The 14,566-nt window shown below is 36.5% G+C and overlaps 1 protein-coding gene across 5 annotated transcripts in view; it reads right to left on the reverse strand.

The window, feature by feature from the left end:
• Plekhh2 (pleckstrin homology, MyTH4 and FERM domain containing H2) overlaps positions 1-14,566 on the reverse strand; it is a 136,891-nt gene that overhangs the window by 58,507 nt on the left and 63,818 nt on the right. For 4 of the 5 annotated variants that reach the window (XR_007104657.1, XM_047522600.1, XM_047522599.1 and 1 more), the window contains 5 exons: positions 8,949-9,134; positions 5,497-6,458; positions 2,391-2,466; positions 1,043-1,137; positions 253-397 (listed from right to left, as the gene is read on the reverse strand). Coding sequence is in view for 4 of the 5 variants with exons in the window: in XM_047522600.1 (XP_047378556.1) it covers positions 253-397; positions 1,043-1,137; positions 2,391-2,466; positions 5,497-6,458; positions 8,949-9,134 (1,464 nt within the window). In the remaining variant the exon portion in view is untranslated. The remainder of the gene's footprint in view (positions 1-252; positions 398-1,042; positions 1,138-2,390; positions 2,467-5,496; positions 6,459-8,948; positions 9,135-14,566) is intronic. The other variant, XM_047522601.1, reaches the window with a different exon arrangement.

Raw genomic sequence — 14,566 nt, forward strand, 5'->3', positions numbered from 1 at the left:
CTCTCTCTCTCTCTCTCTCTCTCTCACACACACACACACACAAATACTATATGGTTTATCTGGAGTCACAGAGAATTGAAGAGAAAATTATGACTAGATTATAAATGTTTCCATCTTAGGCTAGTACTTCTTTCCTTATGGTTTGCAGCAAGTACTTTGATTCTCTTTAAATCCTGTTATGGAGATAGTCAGAAATAAATACTCAGAAAGGTCTGGATGGCTTTGCCTCAAGCACCTTTGCTCTCCTCTCACCTCGCTTCATGGCTCTGGGGCTGCCAGGCCCACTCCGGTTGCGCATGTCTGACTCTGATGTCTGTGAGCTGGATCTGGAGCTGTCCTCGTCCTCGGAGCCAGAGGAATCATCCAGGAAAGGGTTGCTACTTATTTGGGTTGCCTTCTAAAGAAAAGCAGAACAGCTTCCCTGTATCCACCTTTAAAGTTATTTCTTTTTTTAGATAAAGAATGTTTTGTAGGAAGAAGACATGGAATATGATTTTTTGAAGGAATACAAGAACATATTTTGCCAGTATAGAAGTCGTGTTGTCAAACCTCAAATTCAAATTATCAAGGCATTTGTCAATTAGAAAACTTCTGAAAACATAAGGTTGTCAATATCTGACAGTCCTCATTTTTAATTAGGTACTTTTGGCAAGGAAGGGACCCTGGCACTGATAAAAAGATCTTTCTAAATTAGGAGTTTCCATTACATCATTAATAATAGGTTTCATTTAAACAATTAACAGCCTGGGGTTGTGCGTGCGTGAGTGCGTGCGTGTGTGCGTGTGTGTGTGTGTGTGTGTGTGTGTGTATGTATCACATGAAAATGGAGGCAGACCTCTAATGCTCTAAGAAGAATAAATATCTTCTTCAGATCTTTCCATTTCTTCTTTTTTAATGATAAATTAGTGTGAATTTCTACAACCTTTCTACAAAGGGAGAGTCTGTGTAAAATGTTAACAATGGAATCTGGAACTTGAAGAAACAGTTTTCCTGATGCATTATGAAGAGAACCACATGTTTAACAGTAACAACAATGAATTACCCCTTTCAAAGTTGTGTACACTGGGGTTGTCATATTCTTGTATATCAGAGATGTATAAAGTCCTGATGTGCTATAGGAAAGCATGGTGGCAGAATCTGAAACAGAAAACAATGTTGTTTTTTTAAACAAAAACTTCTAACAAGCACATTGGCCTGTTTATTATGAATATGGATTAGCACATGTGATTACTAATTATGTACTGTTATGAATCATGGCATTTACAGGTTGATATACGCCCCTTTTACATGGCTCATTATTTCCTCATGTATGCTAGTTCCCCATTGAGATTGTAAACTCTCTGAGAGCAAGAACCATGGTTTCATTTCTTAGTATCTCCATGCATGCTTAATTCAGGCTATGTAGAACTAGGTAAAACAACTACTGACTGCGGATTCAGTGGAAGGACCTATGAAGATGTTCTCTGACTATTCCTAATCCTGTTATTGACCTAGTATAAAAAACATCATCATTCTTAAGCTTTTATCAGATAATGTTGAAAGGTCAGAATATGATTTCTTGGTAAAAACAGAAGATAGTTGATATGGAGCACAATATCAATGGTTATCTCTAAGACATGGATTAGTGGTAGGATTGGGAGGACTGGTAGAAGGAACCACAGGAAAATTTCTCTTTTTATTCCAGACAGTCCTATGTCATTTGGTTTTATTCATTCATTCATTCATTTATAATGGGCATGCATTAGTTCTATAATAATTTTAGGAAGGAAGGGAGGAAGAAGAAAAAAGACCAATATGTTTACAATTTTCATTCTGAATGGCTAAAATGCCAGTTTCTCTACTTAGTCTCTCTGAGGTCTTTCTACATCAGATTTGAATGTGGGGTTTCTGTACTAAGTAAGATGAATTTTAAAACAAATCAACAACCTTTGAAATCATCTTCTGAAAGTTCATATAATTTGATTTATTTTTAGAAAATAGACATTTGGGAAGTTCTTGGCTATGAAACAGTAATGCAAAATCATATACTTTAAAAAAACTTTTATTGTAGTAAAAAAAGCATATAAAATAAAATTTACCATCTTAACCATTTTTAAGTATACAATTTGATAGTGTTAAGTATATTCGCATTGTCATATACACAATGCAGAAGTTCTAGACCTCTAGAACTTCTTTATTTTACAAATCTGAAATTCTAAACCCATTAAACCACAAACCTTCCTCCCCTGCCTATCCTAGCCCCTGGTAACCACCATTCCACTGGCTAATTCACTAAAGTGGAATCTTACAGTATCAGCCTTTCTGTGACTGTATCCCGTGTTTATATTGTGCTATCACTAAGCACGACATCCTCAAGGCTCACCCACATCAGAGCATGCAAAAGCACTTACTTTTATTAACATTTTCCATATTGAAGGCCTCAGACATTCGAATGCCTGATTTGGCAACAGCATAAATTCTGCTTTCCTAATGTAAAAAAGAGATTTGAACAAGGTATTTAAAGGGAAGAAATGATGACTTTTAATACATATGTTTTTCATTTTTTCGTCACTTAAAGTTCACTAGAAGACAGAATTATTATAGAACTTAGTGCCAATAAAATAGACCATAGTAAAAGGATTTCCATCTCTTTGTCACTCCATTATTAGTTCCAAAATTTTTGCTGGATATTTTAAATTCTTTTGAAGATAAAGGGAGCAAGTAAGAGAAGTTTATTCATCATTACAGATAAACACCATGTTTAATATTCTACCATTTTAGAACATGGGTAAATTTTAAAAAGAAAACACCTTGGATGGCCATAACATAAAACAAGAAACTATTCACACTCATTGGTTACACATAAACACATTCTTTAATATTCTACCATTCTGGAAGTCAGAAAGCCTAGCAGAATAGCATTAAATGCCTTCATCCTCTTACTCCAATGTACATTTCAAAAAAGTAGAAAAATACCTGAGGTCAAGTAATGAGAATTGCAATGGAATTTATAACATTGTCTTGTTCTAAAAGTTGGTTATTTTGTTTTCTCTTCTTCTCTAAGAGAGATCTCTAAACTTGCTGCCAAAAAGACTATTAGCCCTGCCTCTCCACCCCGTAAGAAAAGGGACTCCAGGTGGCTGCTAATGCATAGATTGATCTGAACACAATTGGCTAGGCCACAGCCTAGTAGGCAACCAGTGCCTCCTGCAGGTTAGCCAGTGGCTCAAGAGGTAGCTGGCATAAGATCTCTGATCTTCAGGGGCACTTTAGATGGAAGAGAAGCTGACTGAATGAATCAGAGGCAGGTTCTACGAGCAGGTGATTATGAGATACAGAGACTGACAGCAGAACAGCCAGGTCAAAAAGACAAAATAAGGCACTAAGCAGGAGATGTGAGGTAGTGAGGGGCCACGGGAGGGTGGAAGAGGGCAGGTAAGCAGTAAGAGAAGTGGAGAGAGAATCACTGAGGATGAGAGGACAGGCCGGGCCACTCAAGAGAGAGGGCAATGGCTGGCACCTCCTTCTAAGGGGTTGACCATTGGAGGGGCAGCTGAATCACAGGTTGTTCCACCAGGGTGACTATTGCATTCTGAATGATAGTCAATTCACTACGGATAGGTCATGCCTTAAAATGAATTCTTATTAACTGAGACAACTAGAATACATCTTTTCCTTGAAGCCTGAAAATACCTGAGAAACAGAAATAAAATCTCAAACCTGGCCAGTCAGTTGGAAGACATTTGAAAAGCCATGCTATTTTTTTTTTTTTTTTCAGGACTGAATAGATTCAAAGAGGAGAAGTGAGAAAGGCAAAAATGTAGTAAAATGCTTTGCCAAATAAAATGAACTTGAAAGCTTAACCCAAATGCCATGGCAAAATTTCTACATCTGACTACCTAAAGGGTAACATGATTGGCACTCCAGAGATGTGCATGCCATTAACTTCTACTTTCTTCATGCTATCCAGAATTTTAGTAATATACTACAGAATGTTTCATGTGAATACCAAAATAAAATGTTCTCTCAAAAGCAAATAAAAGCAAATACATCTCAAGGCCTGGATTTTACTAAGAAAACATGGATATTCTAATTTGCATATAATTGAGGTGGTTACTAAATTGTAAAAGAACGTGGCTCCAAAAACTAAAAGATCCTGAAACCCAGATGTTTCTCTGGAGGAAAAAAAGTTAAATTATGCCAATATGTAAAAGAAAAATCTATAAAATAGACCAATTCATTTTGTTTCAAATATAGGAAGAATTTTTTTTTTTTAAATCTAGCATATGGATATTCCCAAGAAGTATCACACAATTGACAGGTTAATTACTGTAGTAATGGTCAGTGTCTCAAGAGAAGAGGATTCAATCTGTTCCAGATCTATAGGGAGATGCTTTGGTTAAAGAAATTGATTTAAAAGCTCATGGGAGTAAAATGAAACTTTTCTTGAGCCAGTCAAGTAAATGATTATGTTAAAAAATACTGTCATCAGCCAACTGAGGTGATGTATGCTTGTAATTCCAGAGGCTCAGGAGGCTGAGGCAGGAGGTCCATGAGTTCAAAGCCAACCTCAGCAAAGCAAGGAACTAAGCAACTCAGTGAGATCCTGTCTCTAAATAAAATACAAAATAGGGCTGGGGATGTGGTTCAGTGGTTCAGTGCCCCTGAGTTCAATCCCTGGTACCAAAACAAACAAACAACAAAAAAAAAGAAAAACAAAACAAAACAAAACAAAAAACTGTTGTCTAATTACAGTTCAGTATCCTGGTTCAGAATTTGCCCAAAAGTATCACAGTCAAAGGGAAACCTTCTTCCCCACCCGCTGATTTTTTCTTTTATATGAAAGGACTTATAGCAATTAAATATTCAATTGTCCCAATACCCATTTCACCTTCTCCTTAGCATACAGAGCCGTCACCTCTCCTTTCTCTTACGAAGTAGCTCCCATGGGAAACAGACACCTGCACTATTTCTTCAGATCATTTATCTTAGCAAGGAACCAACTCACTGGAGGGAACCTGAAATGGTCCAGGGCTGCCTGGGCCTGGGTGAATAAGTCTAGCTAATTCCAAAGTCCAGTACTGGAAAGTTTATTTGCCCACCAATTCTCTAAAACCAATTTTATCAGTAAATAAGGTAATATTTTGATCTCCACCAGCTTCTTATTTGATTCAGAACACAAGCGAGGGAAGAAAAGGGGAAACTGAAGCTGGGTGTGGTGGTATACACCTGTAATTCCAGCTACTTGGGAGGCTGAGGCAAGAGGATTGCAAGTTCAAGGTCAGCCTCAGCAATTCAGTGAGGTCCTAATAAGCTAAGCACTTAGTGAAACTCTGTCTCAAAAATAAAAAAATAAACAAAAAAAGAGAGAGAAGAGGAAATTGTATCTTGAAAACCAGAAATTGCCAGAACAAAGTTGGGTTTGCAAAGATTCAGAAAGTAAAACCTGAAAATACAGTGTTGAGAAAAACAACAACAACAACACTAGGTCTATGATGCACACAGGAATATAATTACCCAAGAGGGAAACCGGTGCAGGGGAGGAGTGGGAGGTTTGCCGCATGCAGACTTCTTCGCCGAGTCGCAGGTTTCCTGCTCATCTGAATGTGGAGATTCCAGGGAGTCACAGCAAAATAATCCATCCTCACAACTCGTGTCCATATTCTCTAAAGTTTCTGGGCTCTCGCCATCAACTAGATCAAGATCAGTTTCCTGAGGTCTCAGGGGTCGTATCATGCTAATAGCATTTCTGTTCGTACCAAACATCCTGTCAGAACTTAACTGGGGTTGGCTCAGGTGCCTTTTGGTGAGTGCTACGCTTATGCTGAAAACGTTAGGAATCCTTAAATTTGGGGGTGGGACTTGCGCTGAAGACACTAATTGTGTTCCTTTTCCAGGGAGTGAGTTAGAATGCTTTGGCATTAAAGCAGGGGTCAAAATAGGGCTTGGGGTGGTGGTCTCACTTGATGAGGATGAATAATCCAGTCTCTGAGATTGAAATTTTTTATTCAGTTCATCTGAGGAACTATCTTGCTCCTTTTTACTTGATTCGGAATTTCCCTTTCCAAGAAGATTATTGTGAGCTTTCCACTGTGCCTCCTGTTGCCAAGAATACAGCTTGTTGTGTTCTGGTCTCTTTACACCAAAAGTCTCTTCTTCAAACACAGAGCTGCTGTCATCAGAAGCTGTCAGGTACGCTTCGCTCCCCATCCTGCCACACGGGACCCCTTCCTCTGATGTGTGACTGGACAGTCTAGACGTGCACCTGGACTTGGATCTTCCTTTACTCTCATCCTCCTCCTCAGAACTCCAGTCACTCGCAGGAGCTCCAGAATTCTGGGATATGTCATCATCCATTGCAAAACTTACTCTTGGTTTTCGAGTCTGTTCTGAGACTCGAGGGATTTGATGCAATGTTCTCGGGCCTCTCTCATTTTCTTGAACTTGATTATCAGCAGATTTCTCTAGAATTTCCATTTCTAGAAAAAGATACAACATATTGGTAGGCTGCCTTTAATAATAAAATCTTTCTGTACATTTAGCTTTATGTAACTATACTCTGAAGACTAGTAACTTAATGTCATGTGAATAAGGTTAATTTACATTATCCTTTGACTTTTTATGTCTTTCTTAAATAAAAGTTTGAAACACAAGCTTAATATAAAACAGAGCCCTGAGTCAGATGTGATGGCATATGTCTATAATCCCAGCTACTTGAGAAGCTGAGGCAGGAGAATTGCAAGTTATTGGCCAGTCTGGGCAACTTAGAGAGAGCCCATCTCAAAATAAAATAAAAAGGGCTGGGGATGTAGTTCAAAGGCAGGGCATTTACCTACCATGCACAAGGGTTCAATCCCCACTACTACAAAAAACAAAAACAGAGTCTTAAAACTCAATATAATTGTATTAAAATTAAATTGGTTTCTACAAAAAATTATTGAGGAACAAAATTGACAACAGCCTAAAAAGACATAATAATAAAAGTAAAATGTGAAATAGTGCAGAGACATGTTTAAGCAGCTCTAAGATGGTGGCTGGCATTGGGCCAAGAGATGGCACATAATTAGTGTTAACACGGCATGATCTCTTATGCCCTTTTGCCTGATTAGTTAACGTCTCTTCTGTGCTAGTGGTCAACAGATGTTCCTCATTCTTTCTTGATTGGTACTGTGGCACATGCTCCAATCGTGCTACTTAATCCTAAGCTGATTGGCTGCCTTAGTGTATATAAGACATTCTCTTCACCTGGGAAGAGATCACAGAACGCAGGACGAAGAACACACCTCTAGGTCGCAGGTTGCAGGCTGTGGGCTGCAGACTGCAGGCCATACGCCGAACGCCGCACCCCGCACCTCCAAGAAGCGACCCACCTTTAAGAAGCAGTAGACCTCTGAAAGCGTAGCCTCTCTGAAAGTGTAGCACCTCTAAAATTAAGCAAAGCCTCTCTTCCTCTCAAAGATTCTTCCTCTAAGCAAAGCCTCTCTTCCTCTATAAACTAGTGAATAAGCAAGCAAGCAAGGAAGTAGTCCAGATAAAGATAATAAAAGTAGTTCATTCCAAGTCCACCTCCGATTCCTTCCCGCAGGATTGTTGCTGCGGGCGGCAACAAAATAGGGCAACTATGACTATCAAAGCAGTCACTCTCCCAAAACAATGAATAGCATTTCTCCATTATTTCCATTTTAGAAGCAAAAAAAAAAAAAGACCCTCTTTCCACTAAATTTCAAAGTCATCATAAAGTAAATCAGAGCATAATAAACACAAAACTATGGTTTAAGAAATAAACTTGGTGCCCAAACCTCAATACATGAAATATGTAATATCATAAGGAAAACATATACAGAAAAAATCTTCCTTGTTTTACTTTGTTTAATCATAACTACAAAAGATGTTTTTAAAATAAAACTCTTTAAACCTATCTTTAGATTTAACTTATTTGTATTTATAACTTAATTAATGAATTGCACCACTGTCTTCATGGGCAGTGAATTTAAAACTTTAGACTGAAGAGCAGAAAAGGAGCTTTGAAAACATACATATGATCCTCATGGTCATAGAACCAGAGGCTGAACAAACACAACCTGCAAGTTCACATCAGGCAGTTTGTGGACCAAGTTTCGGTACAGGCAACCTTGGCTGTGCTCAACTGCTAGACAGAGGGAAGGAGATGGAAATGGTTTCTTGAGAAAGCAAAGCAAATTCAAGGAGGGCAAGAAACTAAGTGGCCTTCTGATTGGAAAAATATGTTGTTTTCAAAATGTCATAACCCAGCAGAGGGACAGCTTTGAGAGCTGTAATTTTTCTCCTTCGGAGGAAGGTAATTGGAACTGAAAGGAGATCAAACCTCACTAAAATATTTGGTAAAAGCCAACAAAAAAGGATTGCACTGAGAGAGTCCAAGCCAGTGACTGCACAACAAAGCAAAATTAAGAGAGGCTGTAAAACAACGAGAAAGGTAGAAACCTGCACGCAGGCAAGGGGTCTAAACAAGTAGCCACATATTTTCCTCTTTGAAGTAACGAAGAAAAATCAAAGCAGTCACTAAATTATTCCCTAGTGTTCATTTCTTTATAAGTTTGCTAGGTCAGAATTAATTTCATGTTTAATATAAGGTGATTTCAATATTTTTAATAGGTAATGAATAAAAATATTCTAATCTGAAACTCAACTAAAACAAGTACTTTGAGGGCAGTACTGTAAACTTTAAAATTTTCAGTATCACTTCTATCTGCTGCAAGGAAAAATGTTAGGGTGAGAAAATAAGTTTCTCTTGTGTATCCCTGGCTAAAAACCTCAGAAGACACAAAATAATCAGACACACAAAGTTCAATGCTATATTTCTCATTAGAAATATTCTCATAAAGCATCAAAGTTGTCAGAAAAAAAATAAATTGTATTTGAATTAAGCATAGCAAATGATTTTTTGTTTTTAAAAAATGCAAAAGTAACTTGCTGTGGTCCATAAATACCTTCTATGTTTTTTCCTTCTGTGGACTCAGGTTCTTTAGATGATATCTTGCTCATTTCCTCAGATTTCACTACATGAGGAGGACTCTTCGCCCGAGATAAAAAGCACCCAAACGTCAAACTGCTCAGGCGCTGTCCTTCTGAAAGCTTTGGAGTGGAGACTATGGATGACTTCTTACCTTGAACTTCTAAAAGGCCATTAATCAAAATTAAGATCTGAATTTTTTATGCCAATTTGTTAAACATACAAAAAAGCATATTAAAAACTTTTAGACAGATTACTCTTTACATCAGAAAAAAAGTCTCAAGTTTATCATTATTTAGGCACAGTAACATGGGAGCCTCAATGTTGAGCCTCATGGGTCTGCTTAAAATCTGTTTTCTAGGGTTGGGGTTGTGGCTCAGTGGTAGAGCGCTCACCTAGCATGAGTGGGGCCCTGGGTTTGATCCTCAGCACCACATTAAAAAAAAATTAAAAATAAATGTATTGCGTCCGCCTACAGCTAAAAAACAAAAAAAATTTTTTTATTAATGTATACAAATGGGATACACGTTGCTTCTCTATTTGTACATAGCGTCAAGGCATACCATTTGTGTAATCATACGTTTACAAAGGGCAATGATATTTGATTATAAAAAAATCTGTTTTCTATATTTTGACTCTCCAAATATTTTTTGACTGCAGAGAGAAAACAAATCTCTTTAACAGCAGTTGTCAAAGAAAAACAAAAAACAGAAACTAAAACCTGATTATAAATAACTAGAGCATTATAGTTTCTTAAAAAGTCAAATATTGTTAAATACTAGTTAAGTATTGATTACAAACTGTATGAAAATGCTACTATCTGAGGTGCTGGTTGCCAAAACAACCAAAGGAAATACAGATTGCTGGGACAAATATCACTTGATCACTGTAATAATTTTTGCATTAGTTTTAAGTGAGGGTGAAGGCAGCAGATGACAGGATTTGGTTTATGATAATCACATCATAAAGAATCTTAATTGCTTTGTTAGAGGGAAAAAAAGGGGAGATACAAGATTTAGAAAGCTCGTGCAGTGATTCGCCTAGCACCTAATCAGGGATTGCACTCATTTCTAGAACTCTTAACACTGCAGCTTGTGAGATCAAAAGCATGGCAAGCCCAGTGAGTTTCCAAAAATCACATTCTTAACTCTGGGAGAGTCCCAAAGGGATAAGCTAAATAGCAACTGATAATTGAGTAGAGGATAAGAAAAATATCTTCATATAATAGATTCCTTTAGATGTATCTTTTAATGTTTTTGTGTTGATCATCTCTCACAGAACTAATTTACAAGAATAATGTAATGGTATATGCAATTGGTCCTCAGTATCTGTGGATTCAGACGTGGACTCAACATACTGCAGATCAAAAATATTCTGAAAAAAACTGCCTCTGTAGTGAACATGTACAGATCTTTTTGTTATTATTCCTTAAACAATACAGTAGAACAAATATTTTCAAACATTTATATTGTATTCAGTATTATAAGCAATTTAGAAATGACTAAAGTTATAAAAGGATGTACTTAGGCTCTATGTAAATACAATGCCATTTTAAGTAAGGAACTTGAGTATCCTCCAATTCTGGTATCCACATGGATCCTGGAATCAATCCCCCATGGATACTGAAAGACAACTGTACATGCAAATATATTTTTAAAGTACTACCTTATATTTAGGCATGTATATTATATCTTTTCTCCAAGCCTAATTTCCAATGATCAGTATCCCTTAGGGTATAAAACCTCAGAGACTGCCAATGATGACTACAATTGCAAGACAAGAATATCAGGAAAAATAACAATTTTGAGCAGGACTAGTATATTTAGTCTAATTCAACAAGGGTAGATGTCACATAAATCTGAAAGTTTAATTCTAAATATGGAACTCCAGATCAACCATGGAAGTACTTATTTTATGTCATACAGGTAGAGGAAATGATAGCAAATAAGTATTAATCAGCAGTAACAAAATGCCCTATAATCAACAAATCTATATATTCCTGCATGAAACTAGAAGGCACTATTTTTTAATATATTTTTTAGATGTTGATAGACTTTTATTTTATTCATTTATTTATATGTGGTGCTGGGACTCAAACCAAGGACCTCACACATGCTAGGCAATTGCTCTACCACTGAGCCACAACCCCAGCCCTGGAAGGCACTATTATAATTGCAATTTTACTAATGTAAAAGAATGTTCGGGAGATACAACATGGCTATTAAGTAACAGGGCAATAAAGCTGACTTCAAAGCCCATGTTCTTCCCATCATACAATATTTTCCCAATGCATTTTGTGAGACCCAGAGGGTGCAAGAGGAGGCGTGCATAAGGCCAAGTATGCAGAACTCTGGACCCCATCACCAACATGGCTTTTATCTTTTTTTACCTGTTCAAATTCTACATATTTTTTTTTCTTTTGAAGGGTCTGTTGCTAAAAACCTATATACTAGGTCATGTATCTAATAAGCATGAATTATACTATGCTTTTCTGGATTCACCTCTTCTTCAACCTGATGTGCACTTGAGTGGCTATCACCAGATTAGTGTACTAAGAAAATCTCAATCAAATGATAGTTATACCACTCAGGTTTTGAAGTTTCCATGTATTGGAAAATGCAAAAAAAATTCATTCATATCATAAAATTCTCAAAACACTCAGGTTGTAAGAATTTTAATCACTGTTGAAAACTATGATTCAAAGCAAAAATTGAAAATAACATAACTGATTTTTTAAAGCAAATACACTTGAAATTAAACATTCCAATTAGTTTATCCTGTTCAGATTGTTCACTAATGTCTAGCTGTACTGTTCAACATGGCATTTTAAATCAATTCAAATTAAGTCAAATTTAAAATTCAGTTCTTTAGTGACAAGAATCGTACTTCATGACTAATGAAAGCTCTGGGTATTTTTTATTATTATATTTTTATACCTTTATTTTTTCTTTTTAAAATTAATTAATTTGTTTTTTTCTAGTTATACATGACAGTAGAATATATTTTGACATATCATGCATACATAGACTAAGTAACTTGTTCCAATTAGGATCCCATTAGTGTGGTTGTACACTATGAGGAGTTACGCCGGTTGTGTATTCATACATAAGAATAGGAAAGTTATGTCTGAGTCATTCTACTGTCTTTCCTATTTTCATTCCCCCTCCCTTCCTTTTGTTCGCCTTTGTATAATCCAATGAACTTTTACTCTTCCCCTCCCTTATTATGAGTTAGCATCAACATATCAGAGAGAATATTCTGCCTTTGGTTTTTAGGGATGGGCTTATTTCACTTAGCTTGATATTCTCCAGTTCCATCCAATTATTGGCAAATGCCATAATTTCAATCTTCTTTAAAGCTGAGTAATATTCCATTGTGTATATATACCACATTTTCTTTATTCATTTATCCTTTTATCTAGGATAAAGGTATCTACATTGTAGAGCACCTAGGTTGGTTCCATAGTTTGGCTATTGTGAATTAAATTGCTATAAACATTGAAGTGGTTGCATCACTGCAGTATGCTTATTTTAAGACCTTTGGGGATAAACCAAGAAGTGGGATAACTGGGTCAAATGGTCCATTCTAAGTTCTCTAAGGAATCTCCATACTGCTTTCCAGAGTGGTTGTACCAATTTGCAGTCCCACCAGCAATGTGTAAGTGAACCTTTTTCCCCAAATCCTCACCAACATTTATTGTTCCTTATATTCTTGATAATGCCAGTCCAACTGGGGTGAGATGGAATCTCAGTGTAGTTTTGATTTGCATTTATATCTCTCATTGCTAGAGATGTTGAACATTTTTCATATATTTTTTGTCCATTTGTATTTCATCTTCTGTGAAGTGCCTGTTCAGTTCCTTAGCCCATTTATTGATTGGGTTAGTTGTTTTTTTGGTGTTATGTTTTTTGAGTTCTCTGTATATCCTAGAGGTTAATGCTGTTTCTGAGGTGCTGGTGGTAAAGATTTTCTCCCATTCTGTAGGCTCTCTGTTCGTATTCTTGACTGTTTTCTTTGCTGTGAAGAAGCTTTTCATTGGATACCAACCCATTTATTGATTCTTGATTTTATTTCTTGAGCTTTAGGAGTCTTACTAAAGTCAGTTCCTTAGCCAACATGGTGGAAAGATGGGCCTACTTTTTCTTGTAGTAGGTGCAGGGTCTCTGGTCTAATGCCTATGTCCTTGATGCACTTTGAGTTGAGATTTGGGTGAGAGATAGGGGTTCATTTTCATTCCACTACCTATGGATTTCCAGTTACCCAGCACCATTTGTTGAAGAGGCTATCTTTTCTTCAATGTAGCTTTATGGCACCTTTGTCTGGTATCAGATAACTGTATTTATGTGGATTTGTCTCCGTGTCTTCTATTCTGCTCCACTAGTCTTCATGTCTATTTTTGTGCCAATACCATGTCATTTTTGTTCCAAAAGTGCTTTACAGATTTAATGCAATTCCTATTAAAATTCCATGACATTCTTCATATAAATAATAGAAAAGGCAGTCATGAAATTCATTTGAAAAAATAAAGAGGACCAGAAAAGCCAAAGCAATCCTTAGTGAGAAAAATGACACAAGAGGCATCACAAGAGCAGACCTTAAATTATACTACAGAACTCTATAGTTCTGTAAAGCACTTTTGGTAGTATAGCCGTTTTGACAATATTAATTCTGCCTATCCAAAAACATGGGAAATCTATCCACCTTCCATTTCTTTCTTTAGTGTTCTATAGTTTTTATTGTAGAGATGCTTCACCTCTTTTGTTAGACTGATTCCCAAATATTTTATCTTTTTTTTTTTTTGAGGCTACTGTGAATGGGGTAGATTTCCTGATATCTCTTTGAGCTCATTCATCACTGGTATATAGGAATGCAACTGAATTATGGGTGTTAATTTTATAGCCTGCTACTTTGCTGAATTCATTTATGAGTTCTAGAAGCTTTCTGGTGGAGTATTTTGGGTCTTCTAAACATAGAATCATGCCATCAGCAAACAGGGATAGTTCAAGCTCATCTTTTCCTATTTGTATCCCTTTAATTTCTTTCTTTTGTCTAATTGCTCTGGCTAGGATTTCAAAGACTATGCTGAATAGGAGTGGTAAAAGAGGGCATCCCTGTCTTGTTCCAGTTTTTAGAGGGAAAGCTTTCAATTTTTCTCCATTTACAATGATGCTGGCCTTGGGTTTAGCATATTTAGCTTTTACAATGTTGAGTTATGTTCCTACTATTCCTAGTTTTCTAGAGTTTTGAGCATGAATGCTTGCTGAATTTTGTCAAATGCTTTTTCTGCATCTATTGAGATAATCATGGAATTCTTGTCTTTAAATTTGATGAATTACACTTATTGATTTCCACATGTTAAACCAACCTTGCAACCCTGGAATGAACCCCACTTCATTGTGGTGCATTACCTTTTTATTATGTTTTTGTATGCCAGGATTTTATTAAGAATTTTTTGCATCTGTGTTCATCAGGGACATTGGTCTGAAGTTTTCTTTCCTTGATGGGTCTTTGTCTGGTTTTGGTGTCAGAGTGATACTAACTTCATAGAATGAATTTGAATGGGTTACCTCTTTTTCTATTTCATAGAAATAATTT

The sequence above is a fragment of the Sciurus carolinensis genome, chromosome 13 (assembly GCF_902686445.1).
Source record: "Sciurus carolinensis chromosome 13, mSciCar1.2, whole genome shotgun sequence".
NCBI classification, from domain to species: Eukaryota; Metazoa; Chordata; class Mammalia; order Rodentia; family Sciuridae; genus Sciurus; species Sciurus carolinensis.